The sequence below is a fragment of the Hypanus sabinus genome, chromosome 3, assembly GCF_030144855.1.
Source record: "Hypanus sabinus isolate sHypSab1 chromosome 3, sHypSab1.hap1, whole genome shotgun sequence".
Lineage (NCBI taxonomy): Eukaryota > Metazoa > Chordata > Chondrichthyes > Myliobatiformes > Dasyatidae > Hypanus > Hypanus sabinus.
In genome coordinates this window covers 67000188-67016363 of record NC_082708.1, presented here as the reverse complement: position 1 = coordinate 67016363, position 16176 = coordinate 67000188, and the positions used below count along the sequence as shown (strand labels likewise).

Here is a 16176-nt window from a genome sequence, read left to right as displayed (position 1 = left end):
TAAAGAAAATAATTGGGAAGAGGATTGGGAGATAGGATGAGAGAGTGGATGGAGATGGGGTGGTGGGTGAGGTTGGGCATTTAGGGAAAGGAGGTTGGAGGGACAATGTTGGATGCTATTGATTGAGATAAGGCTAGAATAACTGAGGGGGAAGATGAATGAATGTTGGAGGAGGATGAGGAGAAGATGTGTGCTGCTGGGCTGGTAGAAGTTAGTGGAGTGGATTGGTGAAAGAGGATATATAGAAGGGGGGACTGATGATGAATTCTGAATTCTGGGTTGAGGGAGGAAATCAGCATTTCAGGTTGAAGATCAGGGTACCATGGAGATAATGTTTTGTGGCAAAGTGCCAGAAAGAGATCCGATAACATAAGGAAGGCAATAAAAGAGAATGGAGATGGATCTCTGTGGGGAGGGGGAGGGGTTGTGGTGATGAGGGGGTAAGGGGAGGGGCTGATTGCTTCAGATGAGAAATAAAACACAAGATTTGCCTTATGGGGAACCTATAGAACCTACCAGTGTGTGTGGCCTCCATCGGTCATTGTCAACCATGGATACTGCACCTCTGGTAGTCACTGAAGTGAAGCTGGAGTGGCCTCTCCAGGGCACAAGCCAGGGCAGAGTTCATATGTGGATCCATCTGTTGCCCATGCAGTGGGACCCCCCCCCCCCCCCTGCTGATGACGGGTCCGAAGGAACGACGGAAGTCGATACGGTTTGGCGCCACCAACATCGCAGGAGTTGCCGTGCCGATGCTGGGGACAGCAGTCAGCCGCCTTCGGGACTCCGACTCCGGATTTTTCCTCAGGGTTTACTCCTTTCCCATGAGCGGGTATAGCTGCAAGGCAGAAGAGGTTTGAAATTGGAGTTTTCAGTCTCCTAAATGAGATACCATCTGTGGTTAACAAGCCCCATCCGCCCAGAGCAACTGGTTTTAAGGCACCAGTGGCCCACCTTTGACCCTTCTCCTGTCAGTGAGAACAGCTCCACCGGGCATAAGAACTACGCCACACATGAAGGCCAGGAGTTGGACTTGGTTGTCAGAGGCTGTTTGAGACGCACGCCATGAAGAGCATTTGTTTAGCAGTGGGAGCAGTGGATGGGTGGGAACTACCACCCTTCAGCTGTGACTACCTTTGGAGCCAGTGCATCAGATCCCTTTTAACAAAAGAGCAGGCTTCATCTCTCTAGTTAAGAGCTTTTCCATTATTTGAAGGAGCTCTGCATGCATCAAGGTTGTGGCATTAGGTTGCAAGGGCACTGGGTCTTTCAATAATTAAAAATCATATTAATTAAATGGGTTTTTATTATGTAGCAATGTCATTTTATACAATATGCTGTCATCCCTCAAGAATTCTAAGACTTAATATTTAACTATTTCTTGTACTATTTTGGAATCACTAGTGGGGTTTTTCATCATGTCTGTCTCTTATCATTCACATTTCTATTTTGATTTTACTTTTTATCATTTACATAGAATAGAATATTTAGAACACAGAGGAGCATTTTTCTATTTTATTTCTCTTGATCATTTACCCTCGCATTTATTGACTGCCTGTTCCTTGATCCCTGCTGTCTTCATGATCTCTCCTGTAATGCTCTCATTTACTGTCAGTGGGATTGGTACATGTCTGCTTCTGGAATTGTTATTCATCTATAATGCCTCATTAGGAGGTTGTTCCTTTTTTTGTGAAATGTGATTTTTCTGGATCCTGTTGTACACCATTTCATTGTTTACTATTGCTCTAATAAATTGATCTTCACCAATATCACTGTCTATTCTAGTTTTTTTTTGAAAATTCTCTTTTCTGATCTGCTCTCTTGCTTACAGTCATATTTATGGTATATAAAATTACAGTAATGTATTATATTACGGTCGGTGGTTTGGGGTCCCCAGCTTTTTTTTCTTTTGTCCGGGGCAGATCATTCTGCACAATTATATCCAACCACTAATCCTCTGTACCAGGCTTCTTACTGCTTATAAGACGATTTACTATAGTAGAAAATGAGGGTATGTTACAATTCTGCAAAGTATGTTTGAAGACTTACTTTTTGATGCTCAGTCATTTTTAAGGTATGAAACAGGAGTGCATAAGATTATAAAGGATGAGGTAAAACACTCAAGTCAGAAAATGCATCAACTTCACCTTTTTGTCCTTTAGCATGTTCAGAAATACAGCCACAATTTCTGAAGCAGAACCGATGTTGCATTCTAAGAACTAGTGCAACATAAAAAGTCTTGTAAAGTGATCTTGTTTTAATAACTTGTCTTAATATTTGTATTGAGGAATAAATAATGGATGGAACAACCATGAACTGCCCTGCTCTTCTTTGTAAAATTTCTACATTCACCAGAGAACAGAATTGACTGAATAACTCTCTGGATTGATGGCACCCCTGACAACACAGCACTCCCTCAGAGACATCACACTCAAATTTGAGAAGTGGGATTTTGACCAATAACCTTTTGCTTCAGGCATGAATGCTCTCACCAAACCTTTCCTGATATCTAAAATCTGTTCCAGGTTAAGTGAGAATATCACATGACAAAAACTCTAGGATAAAAACATCGTGATTCTTATTTTCATAGGTCAAGAACGATTTGGGAACATGACAAGAGTATACTACAGAGAGGCCATTGGAGCATTCATAGTCTTTGATGTGACACGAGCCTCAACATTTGAAGCAGTGTCTAAATGGAAAGATGACTTAGACTCGAAATTGACTCTCCCTAATGGCAAACCTGTCTCTGTTGTCTTACTGGCAAACAAATGTGATAAGGAGAGTGAGTTCATATCCGCTAATCCTGGAAGAATGGAACAGTTCTGCAAAGAACATGGATTTGTCAGCTGCTTTGAAACTTCAGCGAAGGTAAAAATTAATTCTTAATGTACCAGTTGATAATGATAACTGATTTTAAAAAATTAATTTCAACAAATTGCATAGAAATACAAACAGGCCATCAACATGGTAACATCATCATATATTAAAGTTAGCACAGTTTAAAGCAAAAATGCATTAATCCAAATTGCCTCTTAATCCTGGATCACTGATGAATGAAACTAAATCAAAACTGACAATTGCTTCTAATCATGTGCTTCTATTTTGAAGAGGCTGTATGGAATAGCTGGCTTGAATGATGGGACTCTGAATGATACAACTACATGAAGCAAGCTTAAAATGAGGGAGTGAGGATGAAGAGATAGGAGTAGCTGAATGGGGGAGCAGAGTTAGAGTAGCATCAGTCTAATTCTAAATTAACATACTTTAAGACCATTGACAAGGATGCAGCTTTGAGGCCCAGTTGTTTCCCTGCAGCCATTGTGCTCCTTGTCTGGTTTTACTCACCTCGGCACTAAAAAGAAGTATGTTCAATTCTTTATTATGAAATGAACCAAGACAAACAATGGTAGAGTCATAGAAAAGTACAGCATGGAAATAGGCCCATTAGCAGATTCTGTTGATGCTGAAACCTTTTAAATTGCCTACTCCGTTGACTTGCACTAGGGCCATAGGCCTCCACCCCCCAGCATCCATGTACCTATCCAAATTCTGCATAAATCGAGCTCACATGTACCACAGGTGCTGGTAGCACATTCTACACTCTCACAACCCTCTGAGTGAAGAAACTTCCCCCGTGTTCCCCTTGAACATTCACTTTTCACCCTTAACCCATGATCTCTGGTTGTAGTCCAACCCAACCTCAAAATGAAAAGCCTGCTTGCAGTTACCCCATCAATATCCCTCATAGTTTTGAATACCCCTATCAAATCTCCTCTCAATCTTCTATGTTCTATGGAATAAAGTCCTCACCTATTCAATCTTTCCTTATTAGACAGGTCCGCCAGACCCAGCAACATCCTTGTAAATTTTCTCTGTACACTTTCACCCAGTATTTTTGTATATTTCACCCAGTATTATATGGCCACCATGTCCCACCTCTTTATACACGTGCCTCAGAATGTTGTCTGAGGTAGGAAGGTGCTTTGCCAATATAACTGTGTTTTCAGACTCTTCAGGCATTGACAGCTGAGCTATCCACCAAAAGCCTCTAAGAAAAAGTCTGTAGTTTTATAGAGCTTCACCTCTTTAGATTTGATCAATACCCACAAAAGAGCCTTCTGCATATTCATTACCAAAATGTTCCTGAGGTAAATCCTTAGCCTTTCTTAGGGTCGACATGCTCTCTAGGCAAGCTCCCTAGGGCGAACTCTAGTGTACTGTTCAAGGAAATAGAGGCAGTCACTGTTGCTGTCAGTCTTACCTTCAACACTATTTTCAAAAGCCTTCACGAATGCATGATACTGCAATGGATCACTATCAAAGATTTGAATCTCTCGTTTAGCCAAAGATAAAGTACTTTGTTTTTGTACTAATAAGGTTGTTACTTCATTTTTTCCCCTCATAATATCAATAATACTATTTTGACCTCTTCATCTGAAACAAGAGTATTTCCTTGCTGTAAGTGAATGTCCCCATGAGCCCTTTGAGATGTTTGATATAAGTTATGTTCAGAGTGCCTCGTTAATGCAGGCTGAGGGTAAACACCCAGAACCACTTCTTGAGGATCTTCTTCATGTTTCACAGGAACCAATGAAACGACAGTGACGTTGGGTGCTTTTGCTTTTCTCTGTGCCTTTTCAATATAGGAACTCACACAAAAGGACTGTCCTGCTGGCACATTCTTAGCACCCACTGTGTTGTTCTTATATTTATACATACTGTGAGTTAACAATAAAAAATCATATTCTGGAAGAATTAGAACTTCTATTTACAGTAACAAAACTAAACCACGTTTTTACCAAGCCATGTTCCAGACCATTCCATCATTTCTGCACATGCTCAGAACTCTCTCCAATCACGTTCTGACATGTCATATCACCACATCTTCCTTTCCTTAAAAAGAAAAACAATTCGCAACATTAACCAGAACAAATGCATAATTTAACATGTTTCTATCAGTCTCTCTGGGGGTTTATGAACATGAGTAGATCTTCTCAGGTTCACACAGTTCTTGTGTTTCATTGTTATTTCCATATTTTGTCGGTCTGCATCAATTAACCAAAACTCTGAAGTTAGCTCTTTCTTGAGGTCTTTGCAATTTCTTCTTAACACTGCTTCTTTTGTTTGGACCATGTATGATCTGGGTTGTACTTCTTCAAGTACTGTATCTTTCTTAATTCCTTCCACTTCCATTTGAAATGAAATACAAGTCTTCTTTTCTTCATCTAATTCATTCATTAACTGTGTAATCTCTTTTTTATGCTGAGACTTCATCATTTCAATAAAACTTCTCAATTCCTTCACTTGTGCTTTCACTTCTTCAATTGAATCTTGATTCTTGTCACTCTTTGGCTTCATATAAACCGTATAACCACATAACATTTACAGCACGGAAACAGGCCATCTCGGCCCTTCTAGTCCGTGCTGAATGCTTACTCTCACCTAATCCCACCAACCCACACTCAGCCTATAACCCTCCATTCCTTTCCTGAACATATACCTATCCAACTTTACTTTAAATGACAATACCGAACCTGCCTCTACCATCAGTATTGTACTGTACCGGCAAATCTGGCCTCTGACCTTCTGCAGAGGTGAGATTGTGATGGAACGCATGGCCCATTTGATGCCTATGTGTTACTTCTAGAGGGCAAAATTGCAACTCCTGGTTTTGGTGGCAATGCTTTGTCAGATACTGGTAACAAAAGAATGGGTCTGGGAGCTTTCTTTGTCTTCTAGCCGTTCCATTCTGTCACTGTATTCTGACTCTGTGTCACTGTCTGGGACTAATATCCCCAAATTCAGTCTCTCACAGGCAGATAAACCCAGTATTGACTGTACATTCCTTGGCACCACCACAGATGAAAGCATGTGCACAATATTTTTGTATGATACTTTTGCCACACATGTTCCTTTAACTGGAATGTCTGTACCTGAATACCCAGTCACTTTTATACTTGGCTTAAGTAAATTTGGTCTTGGCTTCAATACATTAAACTCAGATTCAGCAAGAGCATTTATTTGTGCTCCAGTATCAAGTTTAAACAGAATATTGTTTTGGTTCACTTGCAATGGAATAGTCCAGTCATTCTTACTTCCTTTATTTTCACAAAGCACATCTATATAAAACACTTCAAATTCATTTTCAAGCACTGCATTTACTTGTTTTATTTTCTTTCTGCTTCTGCAACAGCGTGAAAAATGATTACTCTTACCACAGTTGTTGCACATTTTCCCATATGCTGGACACTGTTTTGGTCAGTGCTGCAGCCCACAGCGATCACATAGCTTTTCTCTCTCAGATGACATCTTGCTCTCTGTCAGTTTTATTGTCATTTATTCTAATATGTTTGCGCTCTTTCACAGTGTGTATGTTGCTGTTCTCAATAAAAAGCTCTTTAGCCTGCGACGTCATGGTTTCCAAAGCTCTGCAGAGCATCAAAGCTTTTTCCAAATCTAAGTCTTGTTCACTTAACAGTCTTTCTCTCAGACCATTACCAGAATGCCACAAACAATTCTACCTTTAGTGAGAGAGTCTGTCAGTTCAAACATGTGCAAACTCACATGTTTGACTGTTGTGTCTCAACTCCGTAACAAATTGATCAATAGTTTGACGAGCTCTTTGCCAACTTGTATAAAATTTAAGCCGCTCATACATTACATTATGCTTTGGTATACAGAATGCTTCAAATTTGTCCGTTATCGATTTGAAACTTAAATTATCTCCATCTTCAAAAGCAAAATGACTATATTCTTCAATTGTGTCATCACCTATTACATGGAGTAGAAGTGCAGCTTTCATTTTCTCCCAGTTTGTTTTCAGCTTCAATCGCCAATAGATAGAATTCAAAACGTTTCTTAAATTTTCTCCAGTTTTCAGCTACGTTCCCAGGCAATTGAAGTGTCAATAGAGGTTGCAACCCTTCCGTTTGTAAAACTGTTAGCAAACGCCAAAACAGTTCAACCTCTTTTTTTTCTTTTTTCTCCCATGTTAGGAAACATGTTATTCTTCCAGACCAACTTCTGACACCATGTTATGTTCTTTAGACGTGCAGTAGGTTACTAATCAAGTGCTATATTCTGGAAGAATAGAACTTTTATTAAACAGCAACAAAACCACATTTTACACTGCCATGCTTCTCGATCATTCCATCATTTCTGCGCATGCTCAGAACTCTCTCCATTCGCATTCTGACACGTCATATCACTATACCCACCACACTTGCAGCCCTTAGCACATTAACTTTAGTCATATGTGCGGCAATTCCTTCTCCATAGCTCCATAGCAAGTAATCACTCCCTTACTGCTTGTCCTTCATGTCATTAATGCAGCTAAATCAGCCTCTGTTTTAATGTGATCAGAGGAGGTAGTAGATACAGAAGGTTTTCTTCCTACAGGAGATCTTTGAGAGCTGACATTTGACTTACTGTTATTTGGGTTTACTTCATCTTGTGGGTCCTCTGCTATATGCATAGTCAAAACATGCCTTGGAATTAGAGAAACATAGTCTGATGGATGGTGAGAAACATGTTCACTTGTTGCAGCAACTTAACATTCAATGTAATCTGTTTTGGTCAACTATTGTTTCACATCCTCTATGAAAGCGCAACCATAGCTATCAATGTTTGAAAGATATTCATTCTATTTTCTTGCTCGTCCTTCGAACTAATGAGATTAGCATGTGATATTGATTAGCATGAGCTACACAGAGATTAGTCAGGTCCTCAAAATGACATTGCACTTGTAAGGCATTTTCCTTATTTTCCATAGGATCCTTAATTGATGGTATTAAACCATTAATTTTGTTCACATTTATTTTATACTGCTTTTGAAGAACTGCAATTTGATTTACCTTTACTTTCAAAATAAGTTTAATTTCTCTTTGCAAATCCCGGTTTCAGGGTTGCTGATGTCAGTTCCATGCTTCGATTCTCCGTATTGCGCAACTCACAATGAACTCTTCATTCGTCCACAACGCATTCGTAAAACACAATGGTGATACTCCATTGAATAAATGTTGGTGACAAACTGGCTGTCCATGCATCCATAGTGCATAAACCAGAGCAAACAAACAGCATTCAATTCAAATGTCGGCAGCCAGAATAATGCTTCATTAAAACAAAGCAACGTACCCTCAGGCAAACACCATGCCTGAGGTGTCCCCAATGGACAGCCAGCAATGACCATTCAAAACTGTGTTCAAACCACAAATACACAGGACAAGTCGTCAAACTGTTGCAGATAATCTGACCACAAGTTGTGATTCCCATTTCACCAACAGGTCCAACACAATCCTTTGCAATAGACTGCTGTTCATTTGGTATAGCCATTTTTTTTGTTGACAAAATGTAGCAGTTACTTGAAAACCAATCATAACTACTGAGACACAAACAAGAAAAGAATCTGCATATGCTGGAAATCTAAGCAACGCGCCCAAAATTCTGGATGAACTCAGCAGGCCAGACAGCATCTATGGAAAAGAGTAAATTGTCAACTCAGTATAGGAGTTGACACTCTATGATGCGCTTCCAAATGACTGATTTCCAAGACAAAGAAAGTATGTTCAATCCTTTAATATGAAATAGCAAAGACGAGCAATCTTATAGTGATAAAAACTAATAAACCTGAAGTAGCCATGTAGTGAAGTAAGAGTAATTAGCATTCAAATTGGCATAATTAAGTGTAAATCGTAAATAAGTGGTCAGCAAAAATATATCACCTCCCCAGCTTACTCCCTCTGAACTAAACTAAACTAACTAACTAAGACAAAGTGTGACTTGGTAACTATAATTATTTGTTTCTACCATGCCCTAACGCACGTGACAAATTACCATAACAAAAAATAAAAACACGCATCACAAAATACAATACAGGCAAAGAGAAAATAAATATATGGCTCCTACACTTTGTTTTGATATTTAGATAATAACTTTGAACTTTGAGGTAATCACCTTTCTCTTCCTGTGTCTGTTGAGGAATTGTAGAGGATTTATGTTAAAAGAGGGTGAGTATTACCCCTTTACTATTAAAGGTATATAATGAAGTATGAGGTCTCATGCCATTGTGATGTTTGGAAGTGATACAGTGCAAGGGCATTTTCCTACTCAGTACAGTTAAACATATTGCCAATCAAGATAAATGAGGGAAGCGAGTCAAATGTATTCAAATGAGATTAGAGAACCATTAAAAGTTGTACCAGCATCCATTTACTGTAGACTTCGTCATGTAATGTATTCAAAACCACTTCCACAAAATGAGTTTGAGAACAGGATTAAAATGTGTAGGATACAAGGATTAATCATCTCACATCTGAAATTAATGAGGGATTAAGCATTATACTCTGCTTTAAGTTGTTTTGTGATTCTTTACGAAATGCTTGGAAAGTAAATTTGAAAATCTACTTTCTTGTTATTTTTAGAAATGTTCTATCCTGTGCATACCAGGATAATTTTATGAATGCAGATACAATTATCCATGTAACAACTTAATTTGCATTCCTTTATTCTTCTGATGTGACACACTTCTTTAAGGTTTCCTTAAAATTCAGCAGAACTTTGAAAATTATTGCTACACTAAATAATTTAATTTGCATTTCAAACTCATCAGGAGCTTTTCCAGTTAATTATATATAATAACCTACCTTTTAGCATCAAATGCTTCAGCATACATAGAAGTACCGACTAGAGATGGGGCAGTGTTGGATCTCCTGTTAGGGAATGCGATAGGTCAGCTGACAGATGTATGTGTTGGGGAGCACTTCGGGTCCAGTGATCACAATAGCATTAGCTTCAATATAATTATGGAGAAGGACAGGACTGGACCTAGAGTTGAGGTTTTTGATTGGAGAAAGGCTAACTTTGAGGGGATGCGAAGGGATTTAGAGAGAGTGGATTGGGTCATGTTGTTTTATGGGAAGGATGTAATAGAGAAATGGAGGTCATTTAAGGGTGAAATTATGAGGGTACAGAATCTTTATGTTCCTGTTAGGGTGAAAGGAAAGGTTAAAGATTTGAGAGCACCATGGTTTTCAAGGGATATTAGAAATTTGGTTCAGAAAAAGAGGGATGTCTACAATAGATATAGGCAGCATGGAGTAAAGGAATTGCTCGAGGAATATAAAGAATGTAAAAGGAATCTTAAGAAAGAGATTAGAAAAGCTAAAAGAAGATACGAGGTTGGTTTGGCAAATAAGGTGAAAGTAAATCCGAAAGGTTTCTACAGTTATATTAAAAGCAAGAGGATAGTGAGGGATAAAATTGGCCCCTTAGAGAATCAGAGTGGTCAGCTATGTGTGGAACCGAAGGAGATGGGAGAGATTTTGAATGATTTCTTCTCTTCGGTATTCACTAAGGAGAAGGATATTGAATTGTCTAAGGTGTGGGAAACAAGTAAGGAAGTTATGGACCCTATGACAATTAAAGAGGTGGAGGTACTGGCGCTTTTAAGAAATTTAAAAGTGGATAAATCTCCGGGTCCTGACAGGATATTCCCCAGGACCTTGAGGGAAGTTTGTGTAGAAATAGCAGGAGCTCTGACGGAGATCTTTAATATGTCATTAGAAACGGGGATTGTGCCGGAGGATTGGCGTATTGCTCATGTGGTTCCTTTGTTTAAAAAGGGTTCTAGAAGTAAGCCTAGCAATTATAGACCTGTCAGTTTGACATCAGTGGTGGGTAAATTAATGGAAAGTATTCTTAGAGATAGTATTTATAATTATCTGGATAGACGGGATCTGATTAGAAGTAGCCAGCATGGATTTGTGCGTGGAAGGTCATGTTTGACAAACCTTATTGAATTTTTTGAAGAAGTTACGAGGAATGTTGACGAGGGTAAGGCAGTGGATGTAGTCTATATGGACTTCAGCAAAGCCTTTGACAAAGTTCCACATGGAAGGTTAGTTAAGAAGGTTCAGTCGTTAGGTATTAATGCTGGAGTAATAAAATGGATTCAACAGTGGCTAGATGGGAGATGCCAGAGAGTAGTGGTGGATAATTGTTTATCGGGATGGAGGCCGGTGACTAGCGGGGTGCCTCAGGGATCTGTTTTGGGCCTAATGTTGTTTGTAATATACATAAATGATCTGGATGATGGGGTGGTAAATTGGATTAGTAAGTATGCCGATGATACTAAGGTAGGAGGTGTTGTGGATAATGAGGTGGGTTTTCAAAGCTTGCAGGGAGATTTATGCCGGTTAGAAGAATGGGCTAAACGTTGGCAGATGGAGTTTAATGCTGAGAAGTGTGAGGTTCTACATTTTGGCAGGAATAATCCAAATAGAACATACAGAGTAAATGGTAGGGCATTGAGGAATGCAGAGGAACAGAGAGATCTAGGAATAACTGTGCATAGTTCCCTGAAAGTGGAGTCTCATGTAGATAGGGTGGTGAAGAGGGCTTTTGGAACGCTGGCCTTTATAAATCAAAGCATTGAGTACAGAAGTTGGGATGTAATGCTAAAGTTGTACAAGGCATTGGTAAGGCCAAATTTGGAATATTGTGTGCAGTTCTGGTCACCGAATTATAGGAAAGATATCAATAAATTAGAGAGAGTGCAGATACGATTTACTAGGATGTTACCTGGGTTTCAGCAATTAAGTTACAGAGAAAGGTTGAACAAGTTAGTTCTCTATTCATTGGAGCGTAGAAGGTTGAGGGGGGATTTGATCGAGGTATTTAAAATTTTGAGAGGGATAGATAGAGTTGATGTGAACAGGCTGTTTCCATTGAGAGTAGGGGAGATTCAAACTAGAGGACATGATTTGAGAGTTAGGGGGCAGAAGTTTAAGGGAAACACGAGGGGGTATTTCTTTACTCAAAGAGTGATAGCTGTGTGGAATGAGCTTCCTGTAGAAGTAGTAGAGGCCAGTTCAGTTGTGTCATTTAAGGTAAAATTGGATAGGTATATGGACAGGAAAGGAGTGGAGGGTTATGGGCTGAGTGCGGGTAGGTGGGACTAGGTGAGATTAAGAGTTCGGCACGGACTAGGAGGGCAAGATGGCCTGTTTCCGTGCTGTGATTGTTATATGGTTATATGGTTATAATTTGAAGATGGCTTGTGTTCTAGAAGGGGATTCCACTCTATATTACACTACATCATTCTATATTCACTCCACATCAGCGGAGAGGGAAACGTGCCCAAAAGTCTCATGGTGTTAGAATTAAAATTCCATAGTTAATTCCTGGTGTTGTTGTCAATTTTAGAGATTGTGAAAAAAATATACCTGATATAATTCTTCATGTTTTTGTCATTCATTAGTGAATATTCATTAAGGAGAAGGATATTGAATTGTGTAAGGTGTGGGAAACAAGTATGGAAGTTATGGAACCTATGACAATTAAAGAGCTGGAAGTACTGGCGCTTTTAAGAAATTTAAAAGTGGATAAATCTCCGGATCCTGACAGGTTATTCCCCAGGACCTTGAGGGAAGTTTGTGTAGAAATAGCAGGAGCTCTGACGGAGATCTTTAAGATGTCATTAGAAATGGGGATTGTGCCGGAGGATTGGCGTATTGCTCATGTGGTTCCATTGTTTAAAAGGGGTTCTAGAAGTAAGCCTAGCAATTATAGACCTGTCAGTTTGACATCAGTGGTGGGTAAATTAATGGAAAGTATTCTTAGAGATAGCATTACTAATTATCCGGATAGACAGGATCTGATTAGGAGTAGCCAGCATGGATTTGTGCGTGGAAGGTCATGTTTGACAAACCTTATTGAATTTTTTGAAGAAGTTACGAGGAATGTTGACGAGGGTAAGGCAGTGGATGTAGTCTATATGGACTTCAGCAAAGCCTTTGACAAAGTTCCACATGGAAGGTTAGTTAAGAAGGTTCAGTCGTTAGGTATTAATGCTGGAGTAATAAAATGGATTCAACAGTGGCTAGATGGGAGATGCCAGAGAGTAGTGGTGGATAATTGTTTATCGGGATGGAGGCCGGTGACTAGCGGGGTGCCTCAGGGATCTGTTTTGGGCCCAATGTTGTTTGTAATATACATAAATGATCTGGATGATGGGGTGGTAAATTGGATTAGTAAGTATGCCGATGATACTAAGGTAGGAGGTGTTGTGGATAATGAGGTGGGTTTTCAAAGCTTGCAGGGAGATTTATGCCGGTTAGAAGAATGGGCTAAACGTTGGCAGATGGAGTTTAATGCTGAGAAGTGTGAGGTTCTACATTTTGGCAGGAATAATCCAAATAGAACATACAGAGTAAATGGTAGGGCATTGAGGAATGCAGAGGAACAGAGAGATCTAGGAATAACTGTGCATAGTTCCCTGAAAGTGGAGTCTCATGTAGATAGGGTGGTGAAGAGGGCTTTTGGAACGCTGGCCTTTATAAATCAAAGCATTGAGTACAGAAGTTGGGATGTAATGCTAAAGTTGTACAAGGCATTGGTAAGGCCAAATTTGGAATATTGTGTGCAGTTCTGGTCACCGAATTATAGGAAAGATATCAATAAATTAGAGAGAGTGCAGATACGATTTACTAGGATGTTACCTGGGTTTCAGCAATTAAGTTACAGAGAAAGGTTGAACAAGTTAGTTCTCTATTCATTGGAGCGTAGAAGGTTGAGGGGGGATTTGATCGAGGTATTTAAAATTTTGAGAGGGATAGATAGAGTTGATGTGAACAGGCTGTTTCCATTGAGAGTAGGGGAGATTCAAACTAGAGGACATGATTTGAGAGTTAGGGGGCAGAAGTTTAAGGGAAACACGAGGGGGTATTTCTTTACTCAAAGAGTGATAGCTGTGTGGAATGAGCTTCCTGTAGAAGTAGTAGAGGCCAGTTCAGTTGTGTTATTTAAGGTAAAATTGGATAGGTATATGGACAGGAAAGGAGTGGAGGGTTATGGGCTGAGTGCGGGTAGGTGGGACTAGGTGAGATTAAGAGTTCGGCACGGACTAGGAGGGCCAAGATGGCCTGTTTCCGTGCTGTGATTGTTATATGGTTATATGGTTATAATTTGAAGATGGCTTGTGTTCTAGAAGGGGATTCCACTCTATATTACACTACATCATTCTATATTCACTCCACATCAGCGGAGAGGGAAACGTGCCCAAAAGTCTCATGGTGTTAGAATTAAAATTCCATAGTTAATTCCTGGTGTTGTTGTCAATTTTAGAGATTGTGAAAAAAATATACCTGATATAATTCTTCATGTTTTTGTCATTCATTAGTGAATATTCATTAAGGAGAAGGATATTGAATTGTGTAAGGTGTGGGAAACAAGTATGGAAGTTATGGAACCTATGACAATTAAAGAGCTGGAAGTACTGGCGCTTTTAAGAAATTTAAAAGTGGATAAATCTCCGGGTCCTGACAGGTTATTCCCCAGGACCTTGAGGGAAGTTTGTGTAGAAATAGCAGGAGCTCTGACGGAGATCTTTAAGATGTCATTAGAAATGGGGATTGTGCCGGAGGATTGGCGTATTGCTCATGTGGTTCCATTGTTTAAAAGGGGTTCTAGAAGTAAGCCTAGCAATTATAGACCTGTCAGTTTGACATCAGTGGTGGGTAAATTAATGGAAAGTATTCTTAGAGATAGCATTACTAATTATCTGGATAGACAGGATCTGATTAGGAGTAGCCAGCATGGATTTGTGCGTGGAAGGTCATGTTTGACAAACCTTATTGAATTTTTTGAAGAAGTTACGAGGAATGTTGACGAGGGTAAGGCAGTGGATGTAGTCTATATGGACTTCAGCAAAGCCTTTGACAAAGTTCCACATGGAAGGTTAGTTAAGAAGGTTCAGTCGTTAGGTATTAATGCTGGAGTAATAAAATGGATTCAACAGTGGCTAGATGGGAGATGCCAGAGAGTAGTGGTGGATAATTGTTTATCGGGATGGAGGCCGGTGACTAGCGGGGTGCCTCAGGGATCTGTTTTGGGCCCAATGTTGTTTGTAATATACATAAATGATCTGGATGATGGGGTGGTAAATTGGATTAGTAAGTATGCCGATGATACTAAGGTAGGAGGTGTTGTGGATAATGAGGTGGGTTTTCAAAGCTTGCAGGGAGATTTATGCCGGTTAGAAGAATGGGCTAAACGTTGGCAGATGGAGTTTAATGCTGAGAAGTGTGAGGTTCTACATTTTGGCAGGAATAATCCAAATAGAACATACAGAGTAAATGGTAGGGCATTGAGGAATGCAGAGGAACAGAGAGATCTAGGAATAACTGTGCATAGTTCCCTGAAAGTGGAGTCTCATGTAGATAGGGTGGTGAAGAGGGCTTTTGGAACGCTGGCCTTTATAAATCAAAGCATTGAGTACAGAAGTTGGGATGTAATGCTAAAGTTGTACAAGGCATTGGTAAGGCCAAATTTGGAATATTGTGTGCAGTTCTGGTCACCGAATTATAGGAAAGATATCAATAAATTAGAGAGAGTGCAGATACGATTTACTAGGATGTTACCTGGGTTTCAGCAATTAAGTTACAGAGAAAGGTTGAACAAGTTAGTTCTCTATTCATTGGAGCGTAGAAGGTTGAGGGGGGATTTGATCGAGGTATTTAAAATTTTGAGAGGGATAGATAGAGTTGATGTGAACAGGCTGTTTCCATTGAGAGTAGGGGAGATTCAAACTAGAGGACATGATTTGAGAGTTAGGGGGCAGAAGTTTAAGGGAAACACGAGGGGGTATTTCTTTACTCAAAGAGTGATAGCTGTGTGGAATGAGCTTCCTGTAGAAGTAGTAGAGGCCAGTTCAGTTGTGTTATTTAAGGTAAAATTGGATAGGTATATGGACAGGAAAGGAGTGGAGGGTTATGGGCTGAGTGCGGGTAGGTGGGACTAGGTGAGATTAAGAGTTCGGCACGGACTAGGAGGGCCAAGATGGCCTGTTTCCGTGCTGTGATTGTTATATGGTTATATGGTTATAATTTGAAGATGGCTTGTGTTCTAGAAGGGGATTCCACTCTATATTACACTACATCATTCTATATTCACTCCACATCAGCGGAGAGGGAAACGTGCCCAAAAGTCTCATGGTGTTAGAATTAAAATTCCATAGTTAATTCCTGGTGTTGTTGTCAATTTTAGAGATTGTGAAAAAAATATACCTGATATAATTCTTCATGTTTTTGTCATTCATTAGTGAATATTCATTAAGGAGAAGGATATTGAATTGTGTAAGGTGTGGGAAACAAGTATGGAAGTTATGGAACCTATGAC

The 16176-nt window shown here is 39.6% G+C and overlaps 1 protein-coding gene across 1 annotated transcript in view; it reads left to right on the top strand.

Moving 5' to 3' along the window:
* The window catches only part of LOC132390770 (ras-related protein Rab-38-like), a 63256-nt gene that overhangs the window by 25746 nt on the left and 21334 nt on the right, over positions 1-16176 (top strand). Inside the window, exon 2 of the mRNA XM_059963321.1 lies at positions 2591-2871. Coding sequence (XP_059819304.1) covers positions 2591-2871 — 281 coding nt within the window. The remainder of the gene's footprint in view (positions 1-2590; positions 2872-16176) is intronic.